The sequence below is a fragment of the Neomonachus schauinslandi genome, chromosome 5, assembly GCF_002201575.2.
Source record: "Neomonachus schauinslandi chromosome 5, ASM220157v2, whole genome shotgun sequence".
NCBI classification, from domain to species: domain Eukaryota; kingdom Metazoa; phylum Chordata; class Mammalia; order Carnivora; family Phocidae; genus Neomonachus; species Neomonachus schauinslandi.
Genome location: NC_058407.1, coordinates 155,437,890 through 155,461,100, shown reverse-complemented (window position 1 = coordinate 155,461,100; position 23,211 = coordinate 155,437,890). Strand labels below are relative to the sequence as shown.

The window sequence follows — 23,211 nt, the reverse complement described above, 5'->3', positions numbered from 1 at the left end:
AGTTCTCCTGATGGTCTCTTAGAAGCTCTGGTGCTTCTGGAAATCACTCGACTTGTGATAAGAATTCTCTGTAGGGCTGCCTGGGAATAGAAGGAGGCAGTAGGCAAGGGGATTTCTCCCCCCCAAGGGGTTTCCTTGGCTTCTTGGGGCTCACAAAGCTGCTCGTAAGAAAGAATATTTAATCCAAGCTAGGAGGAATGGTGATTTTGATAAGAAAATCAAGAGCCCCAGCCATGCTCCTAGCTGGCCCCTAAACTTGACTCTGGCCTTGGCATCCGGTATCGTTGGAAGCTCCGGCCAGCTCATCCCATCCCATTACAGGCTGCCAGGAGTCCCTGGACCGTCCCCGGGGCTGAGGTTAAGCTCTGGGTTTAGTTCCTTTCTGTCCCGAAGGCTCAGGAGCCCTGCTTGGCAGTTTGGGTCCACATTTTTCAAAGAGAGCCGTTTTTTCTTGAAATAGCATTTCTTCTTTCTTTTCTTTTTTTTTTTTATTGTATCTCGATGCTAGAAAAAAAATGGCACATAACAGATATCCAGATACAAATGGACATTTCCACAAACATCTTGCAAAACAACATCAAAGTGAAGAATACAACCGTCTACGTTTCAAGAAATGGTGTCTTTCTCAGAGTGCTTAATTAGCTTTCCAAAGCCAGCAACAAACCTAGACAAATCCCATCCGCGTGGGCATGGGTCTGCTAGGCTCCAGAGCCGCCTTCTTGACAAATCAAAGCAGGTCATTGTGGTTAATAACATTTGGACACAGATTTCAAAGCATGTGTAACAAAGTGAGTTTTTTTTTTTTCTTTTTGCATTTGAACAACAACACAAATAAAACCCCAAAGCAAATAAAATTTGAAATGTAATGTAAAACCATGGTCCTCTGGGACCTGGCTAGAGTGACCATGTCTTTTCAGGGGGGGTGATGCCAAATGCCCTTTGCAAGGAGTTTGAGGATGAAGGTGATCAGGGGGGACAGAGAGTATCAGGAATTACAGCATGGAGGTGGCGCCCAAGCCAGTTGCCTTTTGACTGATCCCTTGAGGTCCTTTTAGATGGAGACTGTCTCAAAGCACCCTCTTGGCATTTTAAAAGGGCTGAGATCATCTCCTTCACTTTGAGTCTAAAAAGTAGCAAATAGATTTTATTTTTAGCCTGTGCTCGGCACAGCTCCTGGTGCCTCCAAACCAGGCAGAATGGAGGAATTCCCTCTACGTCAAAGCAACCATACACTTGGATGCAAGCCAAGCTCCGGGTCCAGGAGGGAGAGAATGCTGCTAGCATCCGGTGATCCGCTCATTTGGTAGGAACGATCTAGACTGAATGCCTGGAGTTGGGAAACGTGTGATGTGGGAGCGCTGGGAGAAAGGTAGAGAAAGCAGGCATTTTTCTGTTCCCCCAGGCTCTGCGGAGCGGCCATGCTGGGGAAAGTCAACGGGAGGAGGACGCTTGCTAATGTGCTAATTAATGCAGCAACATTTGTGACGTGCCGCCCGCATCATCCCATCTCACAGAGATGCTCCAAACTACCTGAGGACATTTGGCTTCTGAAACATGGTCACTCTAGTCTCATCAGCAAATAAAACATGGATGCGACGTGGCAATGAGAAGGAAAGATGTCACCACAACAGCTGTTGAGCTCGAATGACAGAAATGAAGGACGGAGGGCTACACATCTACTTAGCTCTTGACTTCGGGTTTTAAAAATTCAGAGTTAACAAAGGAAAATCCTTCGAATTCTGACTGGTCAATATTCCTGATGACTTCCTGGTCGGGAGGTGTTAGGACTGGTGGATGGCGGGTGAAAAACCGGTCGAAGTTTTCAGCATTTCGCCCACACTATGAGAGGGGAAGAAAAGAACTTGTGGTAGGTGGAAAACAACAACAAAAAAGAAACCAAAGAAACGAAACCAAAACCAAAGACCCAAACAAAACAGAACCAAACACAATGGGGCGTGGCTTGCTCCCCTGCCTCAGAGAGGTTGTTTCAATGATCAGAAATGAGAGCAACATAAAATGCAAAATCCTCATGACCTTTGGCACATGACCTGGGGCTCCCGACTTGCAGTTTCTAGGGCTCGTGAGCTGCCCCTGGTGTCCTCTGGGCAGTCAGGAGCTGCATGGCAAAGGCATGAGATGGTGGGGCAGGTGGGGGGGTGGCATGTCCCCTCCCCTCACCCCCGACCCCGAGGAGTCAGCCAAGCCCACCTGCTGAAAGAGATGGGATTAAGGTACCGGCGATGCCTCGCGCGCCACCAGATGCAAAGTAATGAGCCCGTTATACGTCACCTGGGAGATCCCAATATTTAGCAGTGGATCCCTCCAAGTGCAGTCCTCTGGCTACCGGTCAGGAACGACGGACGCGGCCCGGCTCCAGAGACACAGGAGTTTACAAACTCTAGTCAGTGGACACGGATCCTGAGACCTGGGTTTGGTGCCTGCAATGGCCGGCCACCCACGAGGCCCCGGTTAGCTGGGTAAGTCCTTGACCCTTAGTCACAAGGTGCCAGCAGGCCCACTCAGCCACTCTCTCTCCAAATGGGAGCGGAGGGTGTGGGATGAAACACAAGCCAGCGCTTGGTGGGGCGGCTGGGTTCTAGAGAGGAAACCGTCACCATTTCTCACCCACCCGGGCGTCCTTCTGTACGCAAAGGTCTTGGTCCCAGGCAGGGGGTAATGTATGTGCGCATGCACGGACAAGCGTGCACACACTCGTTACCACCGAGTGAGAAGACACTCAGTCACGGAATCTGGTATTCTTAGTTTTTCACCGGCAAACACGTGCACAGAGTTCTCAGTATCTGAAACACAGCGTCTACGGCAGGTAGCCACAAGCTAATAATAGAGCAGTAAGTACTAGTAGGTAGGATGGCTCGTATTCATGACGCTTTTGCTATACACCAGCCACCCTAGAACGCTCTACTTGCATTGTCTTATTTCATCCTCCCAATGGCCCTATGACGGGGGCATTAGCCCTACTGGACAGATGAAGAAACCGAGGCCAGGGAGATGATGTCATTAGTTCAAGGTCACACAGCCACTGAGTCGCAGAGCTATTCACAGAGCTCTGACGTCAGAGCCCGAGCTCCTGGCTCCATTCTACACGAATGGGTTACAGACTGAGGAGGGCGGGACGAAGTGGGCGGGGCTGGGAAGGGGGGAGGCGGAGCCAAGGATGGGGATGAAGAGGTCTGGTTTGAAGGACAGCGAGAATGTGGTTGCGTCAACCCCGGAGACAGAGAAAGTGGGAAAATTCAGAAAGACGGCTATTTCCATTTGGACACGATGACTCTGAGGGACCGGGGAGGCTCAGGAGATGACCTGAGGGGGTGAGAAGGAGATTCGGGAGCTCAGGAGAGAGGTCTTGGGGAAAAAAACCCAAAACATTGAAAGGACAGAACATGAGAAGCGGAAGAAAGATAATAATAACAGTAAGAAAAACTACCGCGCAGTTTCCAGGCAACTGGCATTTGCTCAGGGTTGCGCATACATTACCTTTTGCTTCACATAACCACCCTGGGAGGTGAGGATCTGATTTCCATTTGCCAGTGAAAAACTTGCCCCTAAAACCGAGAGCGGGAAGAGGAGACCCAGGAGGGAGCACCGTTAGACAGACTGGGGACTGCGAGAATCCAGGGAGACGGGCTGCTGGAGCTGAAATATCTCCGAGGGGTCAAGCGGAAAGTCGTGGAAAATGGGCCACAGATAAGAAGATGAGAAGATGAAGAACTGCCTCCGAGCCTGAGTCACGGGCAGAGGGAAGGTGAGTTGAGAAAGTCAAGGAGTGCACACTCCCCCTTTGCTCCTTCAAGCCCCATGGTCAAGGGAAGCAGAAGTATGGGTGTGTGTGTGTGTGTGTTTGTGTGTATGCGTTTGTGCGCGTGCTTGGGACTCAGCTCCCAGAGGGCCTCAGAACTCCTGCTCTGTTCCTGTTTGGGAAAATTCTCTTCAGCCATGTTGATATCTTTGCTTCAGGTCTCAGAAAACGAGAAGTGACCCCTCGCCCCCGCCTGCCTGCCCTACAATCAAGACTTGGGGTCTGTTCTGCTGGCCGGTGGGGGAAAACTTTTGCCCACAGAAGGATGGACCCTCAACACAGTGTGGTCGGGATTATAGTCCAAGTTCTTTCATTGCTTATGCATCTTTTTTTTCATTCAAGAAATATTTTTTGAGTACCTACTATGTGCCAGGCCCCGTGCTAAAGGTAAGTTATACAAAATCTATGCCTCGTGGAACTTGCATTCTACTGGGGAAGAAAGGCTACAAACACATAAATAGAAGTGGAACTGTGAACATGCAGAGTTGTCTTAATGCCAGATGGGGGAGGCAAGTGGTATTAAGAAAAATAAAGTCAGGCCAGGGATACAGAGCGAAGAGACTGCCATTTTTGATAAAGTGGTCAGCTCTGAGGAGATGAGCTTGGAGCATCTTAATGTCTGGAGGAAAAGCATTCTAGGCGGAGGGAAGTGCATTTGCAAAGGCCCAGAGACGGGCACGCTCGCTTGACCGAATCCGCCAAGAGTGGTGAGGCCAGTGTAGCCAGAGCGGTGATCAAGAGGCAGAGGGGTGACAGAGGGGGCCTTGCTGGCCAAGGGAGAACAGAGGGTTTCCATCTCTGCCTGGTGAGAAGTCCCTGGAGGGTTCTGCGCACCCGGCATGCTCTGACTTGGGTTTCTTGTACAAAGCTGATGGAAGGGCGAGGTGCAGGGGTGTCAACCGGGAGATGAGAGAGGATGGTGGCTCAGAGGAAGGTGCCCTTGGGGGAGATGGAAAGGTGCATCTGGACTGAGGGGAGAGGTGGCAAGATGTGCTGATGGGTCAGAAGTGGAGTATTCCAGGAAGAGAGGGCCTGTCAGTGACCCCTCAACTTGGCGCCTGTGCTCCAGGGTGAGTGGGGGACGCTCGGGGTAGAGCACCTTCAGGGGGCCATCGGGCACTTGCTTTCCTGTTTGATAGGTCTGAATGCCCAGTGGGGATGTCAAGGGTGTGGGGACTGAAGACGGCTGGCAGCTAGACTGATGGCGGAGGCGCCGGGGAAGGGAGAAGCTAGCTGTCATCATCTGGAGGAGAGTGATGGGGGACAGGGCCAAGGGGCAGAGGGGTGGCGGTGGACACAACCCAGAGGGGCCGGAGCCAGGGACTGGTGGTTGGGAGTGAACCAGCATGGTGGAAGGCACACCTGTGCGTGTTCCTCTTTGGCCTGGGTGCTGGGATCCCGACCAGCCAGCGTGGGAAGCAGGGGAGTGGAGACCTGGAGTCTTCAGGGGCCATTTTTCTTTAAAAACTATCAATTTCCCATGCACACCAGAAGGCTGCAGCTTGGCCCGGGCCTCCCCAGAGGCTGTGATAGGAGACAGAGAAACAGCTCCTGGCTGAGCCTTTCCCCCTCCCCTTCCCCCCCCCCCCCCCCCAAGCACCTCAGAGAACAATGAAATCTTTAAGTGAGATAGCAGGGAAGAGATGCAAAAGCAGGGGTTAACCAAGGGGGCACAATGCAGCGGGAGCGTGATTTTCCTGCTAATAAGCAGCTTACAGGGCTGGCAGATCACAGCCTCCCTAAGTGTTTCTGTGTTTTTCAAATGGAGCTGTCACTGCCCATTAGTTTCAGGAGCACTCCCTCAATGGAGACGTCAGCCCTTGGGAGGCACAGCCCGGATGCTCTGCGCCTGCTGTGTCCTTGGAGAACGGGACAGCTCTGCGGCTGGGACTAAGTGACACACACAGCATGGACCACACCTGTTTCTCTGGTGGCCCTGGGTGGGGACCGAGCGTCAGTGAGCTCCTGAAAGAAACCCCACCCCCCTTGTCATCAGAGCCCACCACCAGAGCCCCCGCAACAGCGACAGGGACCCACACCCACTCGGTTATTGAAACCACACGGCACCTCTTCCCAGGGTGGGGAGAGGGGAGTGAGGATTTTTGACTTGTTCAATTGCGCCTCCGAATCTGAGAACCTAGACAGTTTGAAAAGTTTATCTGTGAGCTGTTACATGTGAGCTCTCTTTTTTTTCTCCCCCTTCTTCTCTTCTTTCTAATTTCTGTTTCATTGTGTTAATAACAGCTCCGAGTCTAGCTGTCGAATGGAGCTGGCTTAGTCATAGCCGCCACAGGGATCTTTCAGACGCCAACCTGGATATGTCATTTCTCTGCAACGCTCCCCGTTGCCCGGGGCCCACGCTCCTTAGCATGGCTTACAGGGCCCTTTCGGACTTGGCTCTGGTCACCTGGTCACTAGCCCCTCACTGCCCACTCCCCCACCCCCCAACACCCTCCAGCTGTACTTGGTCCCTGGGTGTTCCAGGATGCTTATGAACTCTGTCACCTCCCAGCCTTTGCAATGAGCTGCCTCCTCCACCAGGAACACCTGCCTCCCACCCTGTCCCGCCCCCCCCCAACCAGGGCATTTCCTACAAATCCTTTTTTGTCTCCAGACAGATGTCACTTCCTCCAGGGGCCTTTCCCTGGACCCCTCCTCTATACTCCTGGGTTTATCCCACCAAGATACAGATGTTTATCAAAAAACTGTTCGAGAGGGGGAAAAAAGTTGACATCACTATCCACCAATAGGGAAAAAAGTTAAATAATGATACATCTATCTGATGTATTACCATGCAACACACTTTTAAAAATGAAAAGGAGCTTTAGAAGAATATTAAGTGACATAGTTACATATAATTACTAACTGTGTACAATGTGTTCCCGTGCTATAAATTATATACACAAATGTGTATGCTCGCAGGTACTGCAGATCCCACATATGCTTATAAAGACTGGATGAATTACAGATTCAATTTCATTTTCTCCTTTATCTTCTCTGCTTGATTGTGTTTTTGAAAGTCTAAATAACAATCAGATTTTTTTTAATAAGAAGAAACCCTCCAAAAGCTACTTTAAATGAGGGAGCTACTGCTATTTGGGTGCTGAGGTGCTGCTTCTGCCCGGCGGTGTGTTGGGCACTGGAAATACGATGACACACAAGAGGGTCCCTGTCCTGGTCATCATGGAGCTTGCGGTTTAGCAGAGGAGACAGATGCACACACAGGCCACTGCATGGTACCACGGGACCACTGGGGCCACGGAGCACAGAAGTGAGGAACCTAAGAAGGGCCAGGAAGACTTCCTGGAGGAGGTGACATCTAAGCTGAGTGCAACCAGAAAGACATTGTTTCTTCGGAGGAGGGAAGGATATTGTCCAGGGAAGACAAGGAGGTGAAAAGAGGGTAGGGACAGAGCAAGATGCCGGAGAAGAGGACAAGAGCCCACCCCATACTGCTTAACCAGGCTAGATGGGTGGGAGGCTCACGGCACAGGGGAGCTTCCTGCAAGGCATCCTCGGGAACCCAAACTAGAAGGTCACAGTGAAAATATACCCGAGCCACACAGCCTGGGTAAAAAGACAAAAGAGTCTTTTTCTTGGGGCACCCGGGTGGCTCAGTCGGTTAAGCATCTGCCTTTGGCTCAGATACCGGGATCGAGACACGCATGGGGCTCCCTGCTCAGCGGGGAGGCTGCTTCTACCTTTGTCTCTGCCCGCCCCCACTAGTGCTCTCTCTCCTCTCTCTCAAATAAATAAATACAATCTTAAAAAAAAAAAGAATCTTTTTCTTCTTTTTTAAATGTGCAAACTCAATGACATTCCGGGTCCTTTTCATGCCTGACAGACTGCCCTCCACAGCAGGACAACACAGGAGGGACCCACCCAGGGAGAAGCAGTTAGCTGAGCACAGAGCTGTCCACACGTTGGATTATTTTAAGAAGTCGTTTGTGGGCCAAGGTTTCTCTGGAGCAGAGTCAGACAAGGTGCACTGGAGAAAGAAAAGAAAGATGAAAGCTCCCTTTTCTGTGACTAGGTGAAGACTCTACAATCGGGGCACTTGATCTCCTGTGTCTGTGTAGTGAGAAGGAAGTCAGCAAGAGAGGGGGCTCGGCTGGGTAGCAAGTTTCATGTTTTGTGTTTTTTTTTTTTAAAGATTTTATTTATTTATTTGAGAGAGAACACATGAGAGGGGATGGGGTCAGAGGACGAAGCAGACTCCCTGCCGAGCAGGGAGCCCGATGCGGGACTCGATCCAGGGACTCCAGGATCATGACCTGAGCCGAAGGCAGTCGCCTAACCAACTGAGCCACCCAGGCGCCCCTGTGTTGTTTTATCTAAAAATAAGATGCCAAATCTTGTTTTCCTCCAGATTTCGGTCTACCTTCTCGAAGAAGCTGTCCGGGATCACCTCAAGACAAAGTAATCCTCCCCTCCTGTTACTCTCCCTCAGAGCATCCTGCTCCCTGCGTGCACAGGAAGTAACCTACCCAAAGAGCCCGATCGAGATGACATGTTTATTTCTTTGCTTCTCTGTCGGTGAACTAGAGTCCCATCTAGATTGTAAGCCTTGCAAGCGCTGAAGTCACACCACGGCCTTCCTGGGACTCAGGACAGGCTCTGCCACACAGTGGGCACTCAATATCGTCAGATGGATGAATGACAGTGTATATTAAGTGCATATTATTAGCCAGATACTGAGTTAAGTGCTTCGAGAGGATCATCTCCTTTAATCCATGACATCTCTGCTCTACAGCAAGGAATGGGTTTAGCGAACTTAAGTACCTGACTATGATTTGATCCCAGATCTGACAATGATCTCGATTCTTCCATCAGCCTTGTATGTTTCTTGCTGAAACAAACAAGTCGTTCAAAAGCACCCAGGAAAATCAACACCCAAACCCTCTGTTATCTCACTACCTCGATACCTTCATTATGTAACATTTTGGTGTGTGTCTTGGATGGCTGGATGAATAGATGGAGGGATGTTTGTCACTCTTTACACAAAGTATAGAATCATTCCTTTGTTCTTTAGCCTGCTTTTAAGAAATGAGATGAAATACACCCGTGTGAACAAAGTGTCATATTTTTCTTATCTGTTCTTCACCATTCATCCTAAACCCACGTTGCTGGCTTCAAATAAACTAGTCCTCAAATAGCAATCACCCCCATTATTGTTTATGTTTTTATAACTTTGATTCTCACAGGTTTGTGAGACAGGCAGGAAAAGGATTATCTCCACCTAGCAGATAATTTGGAAAGTTAACAACTTGGTCAGGGTCATGGAGGGTAAAGGAGGGGAGCGGAGATTCAGAGTAGGGTCTGCTCGATTCCAAAGACCACAGGCTTTCTAACTACATCTCAGTGCCTTACGAATTACATCCCATCATGTGGCATGAACTTAAACACTGACCTGGGTACCTATCCCAGCACCATCAATACCCAGCTATACAACTTTTAAGCAGGTGAGCTAAATTCCCTAAGCCAACTTTTTGTTAGGTCAGATGAACCTACCTTGTAGTGTGCGGTGAGGATGATTGGATAAAATGCACAGAATACATGTGACGTGGTGGCCACCTCGGGGATGCGGACAGAGCCAGGTCTGGCCAGTGAGCTAGTCTGATGGCTGTGGCCTCTGGCTACAGACCGGTCCTGCGGGCCCTGCCACACCCCAAGCCCTCCTGGGATATTGCCCTGACAGGTACAGTCATTTAAAACACAAACTGAAATCTTCCCCGTCAAGGCTGCTGGGATATGGGAGGGAGCCTCAAGGTGACATCAGGCCCTACCTGGGGCTACCGGTTAGAAGGGAGGGACAGATGTGCGCCTAGGGGCAAAAGGGATACATTTCCACCCCCACGCCCCCCAGCCTCACTGCCTCAGAAAGACATTTTTTTTGTTGTTGTTTTAAAGATTATTTATTTGGGGAGAGAGACAGAGAGAGAGAGAATGAGCAGGGGAGGGGCAGAGGGAGAGAGAGAGAATCTCCAGCAGACTCCCTGCTGAGCCTGGAGCCCCGGGCCTGGTTCGATCCCACAACCCCAGCCAAAATTAAGAGTCCCAAGCTCAACCCACTGAGCCACCCAGGAGCCCCTTGTAAAGACATTTTAATTCAGATTCACATAACCACCTCTGAGTTGTTCTTCATACCCTACAGTGGCGGGGTGTCAGGGGGAGAACTTTTGTGGTTGTTTTTAAGAAACTGCACTTGTAAAGAAGTAAGAAACAAATGTTATTCTTTCCCTTTCTGGGTCATGCACATGTCTCGACATCGTGATATTGGGGTTTTCACAGAGTTAGCATTTCTGGACAATCAGCGAGCTCAGTGTCATATAAATGAGAAAGAAGAGGGGTGTAAAAAGAGTGGAGGGGAGGCTATGAATTTATCCTACGGATATAGACCTAGGAAACCAGGAAGCTATTAAAGAATGAAGTAGATCTCGAGGTACTGATAGAAAACAGTCCTCCAGATGGAAGGGAGTAAAGCAAGGCACAGAAATCGAATGCAGCGGGTCAGCATCCTTGTGTGTGATGTGGGGTATTTCCGTGCTTGCACACAGCCCGTCTAGACGGTCACGCCAGAACCGGGCAGCCCTGAGTGGCTCTGGGAAGGAGAACCAAGGAGCCTAGCTGAGGGGCAAGGGTCTGCGGAGGGGACTTAGTTTCACTGTGTAGTTTTTGACACTGCTTGCATATTTCACTGTTTCAGGGGGGTGTTTTTTTTTTTTTTAAAGGAGGGACGATAAGGGGTGCCTGGGTGGCTCAGTCGTTAACTGTCTGCCTTTGGCTCAGGTCATGATCCCAGGGTCCAGGGATTGAGCCCCGCATTGGGCTCCCTGCTCTGCGGGAAGCCTGCTTCTCCCTCTCCCTCTCCCCCTGCTTGTGTTCCCTCTCTCGCTGTGTCTCTCTCTGTCAAATAAATAAAATCTTTTAAAAAAATAAATAAAAATAAATAAAAGGAAGGACGATCAGAATACCAAATAATACGATGAGGTCAAAAAAGAGAAGACAAGTCCACAGGAGGAGGTCACCCTGAGGTTATTGACGACTCCATGAGAGAAATGTCAACACAGAGTTGACAGAGGCCAGGCGGGGGTGAGGCAAACTGAAGAAAGAGCAGATTGTGGAAAGTGGACACAGGTTTGAGGGAAGGGATTTTTAAGAGGAGAAAGACTTCACACGTTTATGTGCCAAGGAGGATGAACCAGGAGCGCTGGGGTGGACATCTGCCGCTCTTGTGTTCTCAGCAAGCATTCCCTCTTTTTCTGGGCATAGCAGCTTGATTTTTCTTAGAGGACCCACCCCTTCTCCTCTGGATGTCAGGTGGGGATGGGGCCTGGCCAATCAGCACGTTCTATCCCCCTCCACCCCCTGGCATAGCAATTGCGTTAGCGATGGGCATGTGACCCCATATCTTCCAATGAGCCAGAGTTCCGGGCTGCTGGGAATTTTAGGAAAAGGAAGCTCTTTTTTGGGCGGGGAGGGGGCAGAAGTTGCTAAGATTATGGGATGAACTCTGGAGCAGCAATGTGCCCAGGAAAGCTTTCTGAGAATGAAGAATGAAGTCAACAGAGAGGAAAGCTATTGCAGGGGACACAAGGAGATGGATTCCTTCTGACGTTGTGTGAGACCCTGGATGTAGTCACAACTGACTACCTGAGAAGTTTTTTTGTTGTTCTTTAAAAGTCAGTTTGAGTCTTTGAGTCTGATCTGTAATCATAGCTTTTTTTTTTTTTTTTTTTTTTTTTTTGAGATACAGAGAGAGAGAAAGCAAGAGCAGGGGCAGGGGACAGAAAGGGAGAAGCAGACTCCCCACTGACTAGGGAGCCTGATGCGGGACTCGATCCCAGGACCCCGGGATCATGACCTAAGCCAAAGGCAGACCGTTAACTGACTGAGCCACCCAGGCACCCCTAATCATAGGAGCTTTGATTAATATTGAGAGAAGCTGTAGGCACAGAGTGGACAGAGATGTGCAAAGGGGTGGGGAAAGGGGGTTCAGGGCAGAAGGAGAGGGGAAGTCCTCAATGGATGGGGACACCTGTTTGCTGACACACAGAGGGAAGGAGGTCTAGGTCAAGATGACTATGCAGGTGCATGGAGGGTGCAGGAAGTTGAGGGCCATCCATCGTGGGCACCCATGGTCCTCGGTTTCTCCCATGACTTAGCAGATAGGATTATCAGCTGAGACCAAGGGGATGGGCACTTTAGTAGGGGGACCTTCAGAGAAGAGGTTTGGGGACTTGTTTAGGGGACCTGGCTGAGACTGGAGCCTGTGTTTGGGGAGGCTGAGAGGCGTCAAGTTCTTTGCTGCTGGACAGCAAACCTGGTGTTTGCATCTTGGCTGCGTTTGACTCTAAGCCCACATTCTCCTTGCTTGACCCAGTCTCCCTGAATCCATTTGCTCATCTTCTCAAGTTCAACCCTTTGGTCAGTAGCTTTCTGGGGCATTGTGATAAGAATTACAATCTGAGCAGAATCCAAGAAGCTGGACTTCATCTACATTTACCCAACAGAGCCCATCCCCCAGGAAAGTGTTCAGACTCAGGATTGGACCAAAAACAGTTCAAATCCCACATCTGTGCAGCTGAGTCTGGGAGGTGAGAGAGGAAACACTAAAACCCAAGGATGTGGGCTCTGGAGGTGAAGAAACAGGACTTTAAATTAAATTGGAACTCAGACTTACTAGCTGTGTGACCATGGGCAAGTTACTTAACCTCTCTGAGCCTATTTCCTTACCTATACAGGAGGTAATAGTAGAATCTATTTCACGGGATTGTTGTGAGGGTGAAATGAGATATATAAAGTAGACAGAGGGTTCTGCTCACTAGTAAAATCGAATAATTTTATAGAACATGCCTGACCCATTTTATTGCTACTGTTGTAAATCATATTTAAAAAGTCCTGCATCCATTAAATGGAGGGCCCATCTTCTTGTCCTGGTTCTGTTATATTCCCTGTGTAAGTCACTGAAGCGAATCTTCGGGCCTCTGGTTGCTCCTCTCCAGAATGATGGTATCTATACCCACTTCTAGACTTCTGTTCTCTTCAGTGGTTACTGCCAGACATGTCCTAATAGTTTTGTGCTCTCCCTTAGCACGTGACCTTCTCATCTACCCTTTCAATTCACACTGTTGGCTACTGTGCCGAGGGACAGCTCAAAGTCATGCACTTGGCAAGTGATCTAGGAACTTCACTTGGCTCAGGAGTCTGCCAATTCCAACCATCTGAAGGGGGCCTGGTTTGATGCACAGTTTAAACTGGTTCTCTGTGGGGCGGGGGAGGGTGGAGGGATGGAAAGAGAGAGAAACAGACAGACTTCAGGCTCTGTGTCCTAAACAGCTCTTGGCTATTTGTTAGGGTCTGAATGTAGCCTAATATTTTGATGAGGATCTGTGCAAACTTCACTCCCTCGATAATCGAAAGAACAAACAGAACCGAGTGGGCAGTAGGAGATGATTACTCTTTAATGAGCCCGCCTGGAGGGGCTCTGTTTGGATGCTGCCCCATAGCCCGCTTCCAGGGGTTATTCAATATCTGCTGTCTTTGTCAGCCTCGAAGTCAAAGCCTTAAGGAACAAGCTGAGATTTTCATCTTTTAAAATCCTGCCAGTGAAGTGTAAAAGGTGTGAATATGCTACTTGTTTGTTGCAATATTTTAAAATAAATTTTAAATCATTTGAATTGTTAAGAATCTCGAATCTCTATTACGTAACAGACACCATTAGATGGTGGTATAACGGCTCTTGCCCAGGAGTGCAATTTCAAACCTGAAATGGGGCTCCCAAGTGCCTCTAATAATCTTTCCGAGGATCTCAGGCAGGTGCAGAGTCCATGGTTCAAGGCCCTGCTCTGCCATCTGCTAGTTGCTGACCTTGGGCAAATGTCCCCACCTTTCCAGGCTCCTAATGTGGTGACATGGACACCTACCTCATCCAGTGGTTTTTGAGAATTAAATGAGGTACTGCCTGGCACAGACAAGAACTCAATATCGTATCTAATATACCTGAAGAGTACGGGTTTCAGAAGAATGATGTCAAATCCCAATTTTCAAAAAGGGTATTGTTCTCCTGAGCACTTGGTACTTCCTAGGGGAGCCAAGTTCTGTTCCTAAATAAATCATTTTAAGTAAAAAGTTCGCCCCCTTTCTTAAGCCTTGCATTTGGAGTTTTAATCGCAAACATACAAAGGTTACACTTTGTGGCTTCGATTCAGAAATGTCAGCACATCAAACACACACTCAGACACATACTCGAAGACGCTTACTCATACGGTGGAAAGGGCAATTAGGTTTGGAGAAGAATGTCACATGAACAGAAGTGCAGCTCATTAAAGCAGTACTTGAAGCTTCTGACCTCAGCTACATAAACAACATTTTCAGATGACAGAATTACCAAGAAACCCAGTCCTGTGAGCATGATTTAGTTTCTGAAGCAGTTGGGCATCTAGACTCCCAGAGGATGCAGGCCATGATGTGTGACCAGATCACCTATGCGGTGTTTTGGAAAATGCTACTACACGAGAGACTGTCGTGGTGCAGGATGGGGACTGGGGGCTCTGCTTTTCTCAGCCTGCAAGCTCCCCAAGCTCGGCAGATGTGTGGATGCCTCAAAACCAGATGGGGCTTTATGTCAAGTGACGGGGAGCACAAGCAACCAGAGAACGTTATGGTCATCAGCCTAGATTGTACAGGAGGGGAGGGGTTGGAGTCCGTGAGGCCCGGCGCCCGGGCTGGAACGGAAGGAGGGAGTGAGCCTTGTTGATCACGTCCGGATGGTCCCGGATGGCTGCCTGGGATGAATGGCTGGAGGGAAAGGGGCTCTTCTTAGGGTCCCCTTCCCAACGAGCTGTACTCCTCCAGCCCTGGCCAGAGGCAAAGGGTCCATCGACTGCTCCTACTATAGAACAGAAAGAGAGCCATGTTCCCTGGCAGGCAGGTCGCTGTACCTACACCCTTAGTAGTTAAGACTCTGTGGATGGTAACGAAGCAGGCCATCCTTGTGACCTAGTTACTTTTCTCTCACTCCTCGATTTGCTGCCTCTCTGCTGACAGCTGGGGAAGCTGATCCAAGGACTGCCCCCTGGGGGCAGCCGGAGCCTGGAGCCCCAGGCTTGTGCCCCTATCCAGTTTTCACGGCAAGCTTCGCACTGGGCATTAGGGACGCTGCCAGGTTTCACTAAGGCAATCCTAATAGGATAGGAATGCCACCCAAATCTCAATCAGACATTTTGATTTAAACATACTATACCCTCATACCTTCTGCTGTGCACCACATACTACAAATTCTGCGAGCAAACACACTCACCCACGCTGTGGCCTCCGTGCCCCCTGTTAGAGCACAGCCAAATTCTGAGCTGCTCACCCAGACCAAGGGGACGTCCCGGCTATCACCCTCAGCACAAGGAACCTCCCACACCCCCCTATAATTCACACTGAGAGGAGGAAGAACAACTGCACAGCCACACCCTGCTCTGTGCCCCGTAAGCCAGCCCTCTGAACTCTAGAAGCTTCCGGGACAGCCTATTTCATTCATCCATCGTGCTTTTCACCACGACCAACAACTGGCTCCCACATTATACTCGAGGAGAAATTATGCAGGCAGTCTGAAGGGATTCTCTTTCATCCATTCCTTCACGCCCCCTGGGGTAATTACTGAGCATCCTGCCAGGAACTGGGGAGGGCTAGGTAGGCCAAGATGAACACAACGTGGAGGCCCTCAGCAGCTCCATCCCGTCCAAGTGCCCGCTGCCTCCCACCTGGATTACTGCAGGAGCCTCGAACCAGTCTCCTGATTTCACCCTCACACCTACAACAGTCAGAGTGATGCTTTTAAAACCCAAAGTTGGATCATGCCACTTCTCTGCTTAGGGCCCTCCAAAGCCTGCCCAGTTCAACCAGAGTAAAAGTCAAAGAGCCTACTGTGGCCTAACCGATATCATCTCCTCTTCCCCTTTCCCTCACCCACTCAGCTCAGTACTTGGATTCTGTGCTCTTCCTTGACCATGCCAGGCAAGCTCCTGATTCAGGGCCTTTGCACCTGCTACTACTGCCGAACCACTCTCCCTCCCCCCGCCCAAGATATACACACAGCTCACTCCCTCCCTCACCTTCCTCCCATCTTTGCTGAAATGTCAGCGAGGCTTTCCAACCACCCTGTTTAAAATCAACCTCTCCCCAACCCCGCTCTCCCCATCCCCAACTCTGCTTTGGTTTCCTCCACAATGCTTGTCTATTTTTAACATGTTTGCCGATTTCTATGTTTATTACTTGCCCACTCCCTCTAAAATATAAGTTCCAAGAGAGCAGGAAATTATATTATTTTTACTTCTGTGTCTCCAGCACCTAGAAGGGTCCCTAACTTCAATAAGCACTTGCTGTTGAGATGACCTGGAGCACTTGGCAACACCCCGAGGGGACAGAACCAGAACACACTGCCTCTCAACCCACTGCTCCACCACACGCTCAGCCCCAGACACCGCCTTCCGGCACGCCAACTAGCACCGCATACTGACCCACAACAGCCTGCTGTGTGGACTGAACCACATTCACCAGCATGCTCTGTACTGAAGCTCACACACCCCTTCAGTACAGCCTTCACCATCCCACACAGCAACCACAACAGGATCTGCCATTCAGCCCATGGGCTGGCAGCACCCCCCCGGACCGTGTTCTAGTCCCAGCCATGCCGAGCATCGTCCCTGGTCCAGCAGCATTCCAGCGCATATGAAAATTAATGCAGGAGACAAACACCCCATGCTCTGGTGCGTATCCCTAAAGAATCCCATACGTTCCTCTGCACAGAGCATCGCAGCCTCGTATTTTATAGCTGTTCATGGGTTCATTCATTTATTCAGGAAAAATCATTAAGTGCCTGCTAGGTGCTAAGCCTTCTGCTAAGCACTGGGGATCAACACTGACAAAGATAGTCACAACCTTTCAATCTAGGTAGGAAGACAGACATTGCACCAAACAAGCAATTACAGTGAAGTGTGATGAGTTTGTTGATAGGACACTAGCGGATGATCCATCCCCAGGAATCAGGAAGAGTCTGGGCGAGCGGGAAGGAGCAAGTCACCGCAAGGGATGGGGGCTGGAGGCGGGTGTGGCACGGGGAACAGTATGGACATCGCAGGTGGATGGCTGTGCACGGACAGAGCCGGGAAGGGACGAGGACGCCCTGCGTGTTCGAGGAACTGCAAGCAGCTCAGAAATGCTTGCTCTTGGAGGGCAGGAGCCGAAGCTGGGGAGGGGGCAGACGTTGGACCCTGGAAGACCCCAAAAGCCATACATGCTCAGGAACAGTAGGCATTATGCTGGGGGTAGCAGAGAGCCACCAGGGAAGCTTTAAGCAAGAGGGACGCCATCAGATGCACAGGTAGAAGATATTACTCAGGTACATTACAATGCACCAAAGCTCGTGGATCTCCGTCGTTGGGAAAAATGCTCTGCAAGCAGCTCTTGCCATAACAAAAGCCGGCACTGCGAACAACTGAAGAGCTCATGTTAATGAATCTCCAATAATTGCACCCTTCACTGGTGTGTGAATTGAATCCTCTGTTCCTGCCCTGTGTTTTTTCTCCCGCTGCACTCTATTTAATAGCACGCATGAATCAGGCACGCCAACAGATACACGCATGCCTTGTAATAACCCGCAGGTCCGCGGCACTCTGTACACCCTTGCTACGGGCCCTTACGGAGGTGTGCAGAAAGGGAAATGTGAAATCACTGAGTGGGGGTGAGGACTATAAGGCTGGCGTCCACAATGAAAAAGGCATACGTGCAGGTTGAATCAAAAGAGGGGGTGGTATACCCATGATTATGATTTCTTTTTTTTTTTTTAAAGAATTTATTTATTTATTTGAGAGAGAGAGAGATAGCAACAGAGACAGCGAGAGAGAGCATGAGGGGGGAGGAGAGGGAGAAGCAGACTCCCCGCCGAGCAGGGAGCCCGACGTGGGACTCGATCCTGGGACCCTGGGACCATGACTTGAGCCGAAGGCAGACACTCAACTGACTGAGCCACCCAGGTGCCCCCATGATTATTATTTCTAATTCAGTCTCAGGGAGCAAGGGCAGTGCCTGCTTCCCCTCATTACTGGTGGCAGAACATCTTGAAGAATATAGCCCAGTCCAATCACTGTACTTTGAAAGTCACGGTTAAACCCAGGAGAGGGAATTCAAGATGTTGGCTGGTTGGAAATCCTATCAAATGCAGAACAGTCGAAGGATCCTCTTGATCGTTACTAATTACTACGATATTTTTATATTATCTAGGATAAGAATAGCTACTTTTTCCTGAGTATATTCTAGGAGCCAGGCACTGGCTAGATCTTTTACATTCATTATCGCTTAGCCCAGAAGTTCCAAAATATTTACCCAGTTGGAATGGACTCAGTGGTAAATAACCAGTACTAACAGGAACCGGTTAAATGTCAATCTGACTTCGAGTAATCACTACCCCAAAGACTATAAACTGAGTCCATGGGCCACATATGACTTGTGGATGTGTTTAATTTGGCCTGAATTGTGTTTAATTTTTAAAAATTTGTTGCTGATACATCAAAAGATAGTGAGATCTCATACAAAAATCCTGATGAGGATGGGCGAATGAAGAGCCTGCCTCCCTGCAGGACAAACCTGGCCAGCCCGGTGCTTGGCTTGTAGAAGATGCTCAGGAACGGTACCTGTTCTTATGGATGATGTAAAAAATATTACAATAATTAGTAGTGGTCAACAGGGTCCTACAACTGTGCAGGTGGAGATAAGAACCCAGGTCCCCAGTCTGCCTCTGTCCCCAGCCACCTCCTCTCCTATTTACATTACCTGCCTGGCTTCTAAGCACCTGAGCCTGTGACCTGTTCCCAGAAGCCACCACCCATTGCCCAGACTAGGAGAGAACCAATGTCTTCCTGGAGGGCCCCACCGCCAGGGTTTCTGAGGAGGGGCCTGAGCATTTGGGTCCTCAAATTCCCAGGGGATACTGCCAGTCTGGGGACCACACTTTGAAAACCACTGGTCTACAACTAAAGAATGAACCCTCCCTAGAATGGCACCGGGTTCAACGCTGCTGGAGATGGGGGGTATTTGCATCCCTCCTCTGGCCAAGTGAGGAGTAGGGGGGAGGTACACATTTTGAGACCTCATGAATAGCCCCACAAACCTAAGTCAGTTTTGTGCCCCATCTCTGAGTTCCCAGTTTCCCGAACAGAGAGCCCGTTCTTGTCTCCCAGGCTGCCATTTTGATCTTTTTCCAAAATAGTTCATTAAAAGTGATGATAGGGGCGCCTGGGTGGCTCAGTTGGTTAAGCAACTGCCTTCAGCTCAGGTCATGATCCTGGAGTCCCGGGATCGAGTCCCGCATCGGGCTCCCTGCTCGGCAGGGAGTCTGCTCCTCCCTCTCATGCTCTCTGTCTCTCATTCTCTCTGTCTCAAATAAATAAATAAAATCTTTAAAAAAAAAAAAAAAAAAGTGATGATAGAGCTTAGCACATGCAGTGTCCCTCTCTGACCCCAAGTGCACACATGGACATCATCTTAAGGAACAGCATCAGCAGGGCTCAACACACTGTTCAACCCCTCAAAGACCCCGCACCCAAGACATTGATCAACATGTGACATGGCTAACAAAAATAATGATCAACTCTCCTAGAGCGCCAACTACGTGCTGGGCCTGCACTGAACGCTTCATGCATCATGACGATCCTCTGACACAGGAACAATTAATGTTGCTATAGCACAGAGGATGAAACAGAGGAGCAAAGAGGCGAACAGACTCGTCCAAGTTCACCAGCTCTAGAATGATCAAGTGATTGTTGGTGGGACCCACTGTATTCACTTGAGGGTCAGACACTATTAGAAATATCGTGCTCGGGCGCCTGGGTGGCTCAGTTGGTTAAGCGACTGCCTTCGGCTCAGGTCATGATCCTGGAGTCCCTGGATCGAGTCCCGCATCGGGCTCCCTGCTCAGCGGGGAGTCTGCTTCTCCCTCTGACCCTCCCCCCTCTCATGTGCTCTCTCTCTCTCTGTCTCTCTCTCTCAAATAAATAAATGAAATCTTAAAAAAAAAAAAAAAAAAAGAAATATCGTGCTCAATTCTGTGTCTGTATTTTAAGATGGAAGCTGATGGCCTGGAAGACACTAGGCATTTGGAGGTGATGTCACTTGGGACGTGCTTGCAGGTGGAAGGTGTGTGTGGGTGTGTGTGTGGGGGGTGGTATTTGGCCTGGAAATCACGGGATTCAGAGTGTAATTGGCAAATGTCCACAGGATGCACTGTAGAGAAAGAGGCTCTGAATGACAAGATGGGCCAGAGGGATGGCAGTTCTAGGGAAGCTGATTAGACACCAATGTGTACGTTTGCAAGAACTAGAAGGGCTGCAGCTGCCTGCCTCTAAATAACCTGTCTTCCTAACCCCAGGGAGTGTCCAGAGAGACGCAGGACGCATCGGGGATGCTGTGAAGGCGGGATGCTAACGGTGTGGGATGGCGGGGAAGGTGCAGCACCAGGGAGATGTAAGAATCACCTGGGGGACTTTCTTCAGCCTATGCGCCCTTTGCCCCCTGGGCATTCTAATCCGCCTTGGATGGAGTCAGACTGTGTGAGGTCTGAATCCCTGCTTCATCACACCCTGGCTGAGTGACCCTGGACAGAGCACTTAACCTCTCTGAGCCTACCCACCCTATTGCAGTACATGGAAGAACAGCACCTCTGCAATAGCTCATTGTGAGGATCTCATCAGATGCCACAGGCAGCATGCTTTATGTGGTGCCTGGCACATAATAAGGGGCCAAGAAATTCCTAATATTAAAATAACTACCATTATCATCATGGAGCTCACAATGTCAGGTTTCGATGACAAGGTTTATGCACACATTTTAGCCTCAGTAGCCAGCTTCACAGCTCATCATAAAGTAATGGGGTCTCCCTTTTTCTTAATCTAACCAAGAAATAGCCTGTCTGGGGAATTGAAGTTCAGATTAATTTAGCACAAACTACCCCCCCCCCACCCTGGTGCTGACACGGACTCCCAGCCAAGACTTTGGGGAAGGAGAACCCTCCCGTGGGTGCATGACTGTGGGAAACGGGAGGCTTTTATTCTTGTCCTAGAGATGTTACCTCAAAGCCGTGTTAGCATTCAGAGCCTCCAAGAGGTCTAGGAGCATGTCAGCTTTTGCTTCATTCTGTTTCGCCGCGGGTGGGAGCTGGCTGGTGGTGCTGTCTGATTTACTGACCGAGACGTACTGTAAGTTTCAGGATTACATTTAAATCCCGCGGAGGTAAACAACATGACCTTTTCAATGTCAGTATGAAGAGAAAGTGACACGGTCGAACCAAGGAAAGAACAAGGGCAAAATCAGACTCCGCATCCCTGTCCAAACCTGGATCTGAACTCTGCTCACCGAAGAACCATCTCCAAAAAAGTTACCAGCGAAGACAGTTAACTGTAATTGAATCGGTAACACAGGATCTCGGTAGCTACGGTCTTGCCCGCCTTCGTAGAGGCCGGAGTATGTGAATGGAGATCTCCATTTTTGTACCCAGTGACTGGGTGCCTCAACTTACAGACATATTCGAGTAGAGGCATCGAGGTCTCCCCCTCAGAACACTGTGGGCACACACAACGGGAGAGGAAAGAGTATGTTACGCATGTGAATCCAAGAGTCAGGACAGTTTACTTACGGCTTTTGGCTTATACGGGGGCTGAATCTCTTTGCGTTCAAGTTTCTCCCAATCAATATACCGGAAAAACGCATGCTCCTTGATGTCGCGTTCACCTTCGGGTCCGCAACCCAGACGTTTGCCCGGGTGTTTGGTCATCAGCTTCAAGAAAAGAGAAAGGCTGAATTTAATGAACTTCGGGGGAGGACACATGAACCGCGCAGAAATAATGACTCCCGTGAATTAGGGAAGAAAGCGCAATGAGGGTCTCCATTTTTATTTCTTGCTTTCCATCCCAGACAATAATTTCCCAGTGAGGTCTTTATGATCGGAGGACCCAACAACAGTGCCCAAGATTGCTTATGGTTAATCGAACCTGAGCCTCAATGTGGACCTGAACTTCAAGTGAGAAATGTCACCTGATGCATTCTGATTTAAGAATAAGTTTTATGCAATTACTGGTGCATTTAATGAGAACAGTTTCAGTATCTTCAAATTCCCCACCTCCTACCCCAAGAAAGCTGGAGTGTGACCAAGGCAAAGGCCACATTCATTCTGATAATATTTGCATTTCTCAGTAAAGCACTTGTGAAAATGACAAAACAGAAGAAAAAATATTAGTCGAATGGACCCAAGTTTCAAGTAATTACTTTCTGAAAGCTCATTAAATAGTCAAAACCTAGCCCAGCTCATTTTGCTTGTATCACACATTACACTAAACTCCGCTGAGGTTTCTTTGGTGTTCCATTTAAATTACTTAATTATCAAAACCCTCCATCTTTGGGTCTCTGAGCCAGTGCTAAATAACAAGATGAATAGATGCTCCAAGATGAAACCAGACAGGCTTCCTTTTGTAAATGAATCCAAAGCAGCATGAAAATCTCTCTGATCTCAAGACTTGAGCAAATGCACCGAGAGCAAAGACGGAGGGGTTGGTGATTATAAAAATGAAAAACCAAAACCCAAAACCAACAAGAAGGCCTCAAAGAGGAAGAACAAGCAGTTGGAACATACGAGACCAAGAAGCTTCTCAGAGTTGACCAGACATCATGATGCCAGAGTCCTTAGATCGTGCCCAGGATCTGAGGATCATGGCAAGGAGATGAACCCATCAATGTACACCTACCCTGTTGGACATTCAGCTTAGCCTGATTCCTGCTTCCAGATAACTTGTCATCAGAAACTATCCCCCTACACACACACACACACACACACACACACACACATGCACACACACACATTCTCCATATATGCTTTACCTGCCAGGGAGAAAATCATGGGGCACTTCTATTCTGAGCTGCTACTTGATCTGCACACGGGATCTTACCCAATTCTCACAATAACCCGATGAGGAGAGAGGTGGAAGCAACTAGCAAGGATGCAGAGATAAGGAATGGCAGGGCTGGGACTCGATCTCACCTTTACCTACTCCCGAACTTGGGCTTTTAATGAGAGAGCTCTTTGTAGGTGGGCTCCCCAGGGACATTTGTGGCTTGGCTCGGTCAGGAAGGGTTTATGGAGGGCAAGCACATTGGGTCAAGCCCTGACATTTGTATAGGATTAGGATAGGAGCAAAAGAAGGCTACGAGGTTTTGGTTAGCACTACCACTAATGTTATCAATGACGCCTTCTGTGTATGGAGTACTTCCTATGCACCTGCGCTCTGTGCTCAAGGCTTCCCTGGCATTACTCTTTCATCTTTATTTTCATTTTACAACTATTATCCTCATTTTCCAGA

General features: G+C 49.2%; 1 protein-coding gene across 1 annotated transcript in view; it reads right to left on the bottom strand.

The window, feature by feature from the left end:
- Nucleotides 1-473: 473 nt before the first annotated feature.
- The window catches only part of PRKCB (protein kinase C beta), a 190,029-nt gene continuing 167,291 nt past the window's right edge, over nt 474-23,211 (bottom strand). The window contains exons 15-16 of the mRNA XM_021686834.1: nt 21,495-21,635; nt 474-1,839 (exon numbers count right to left, since the gene is read on the bottom strand). Of these exons, the coding sequence (XP_021542509.1) occupies nt 1,681-1,839; nt 21,495-21,635 (300 nt within the window). The 3' untranslated portion in view covers nt 474-1,680. The remainder of the gene's footprint in view (nt 1,840-21,494; nt 21,636-23,211) is intronic.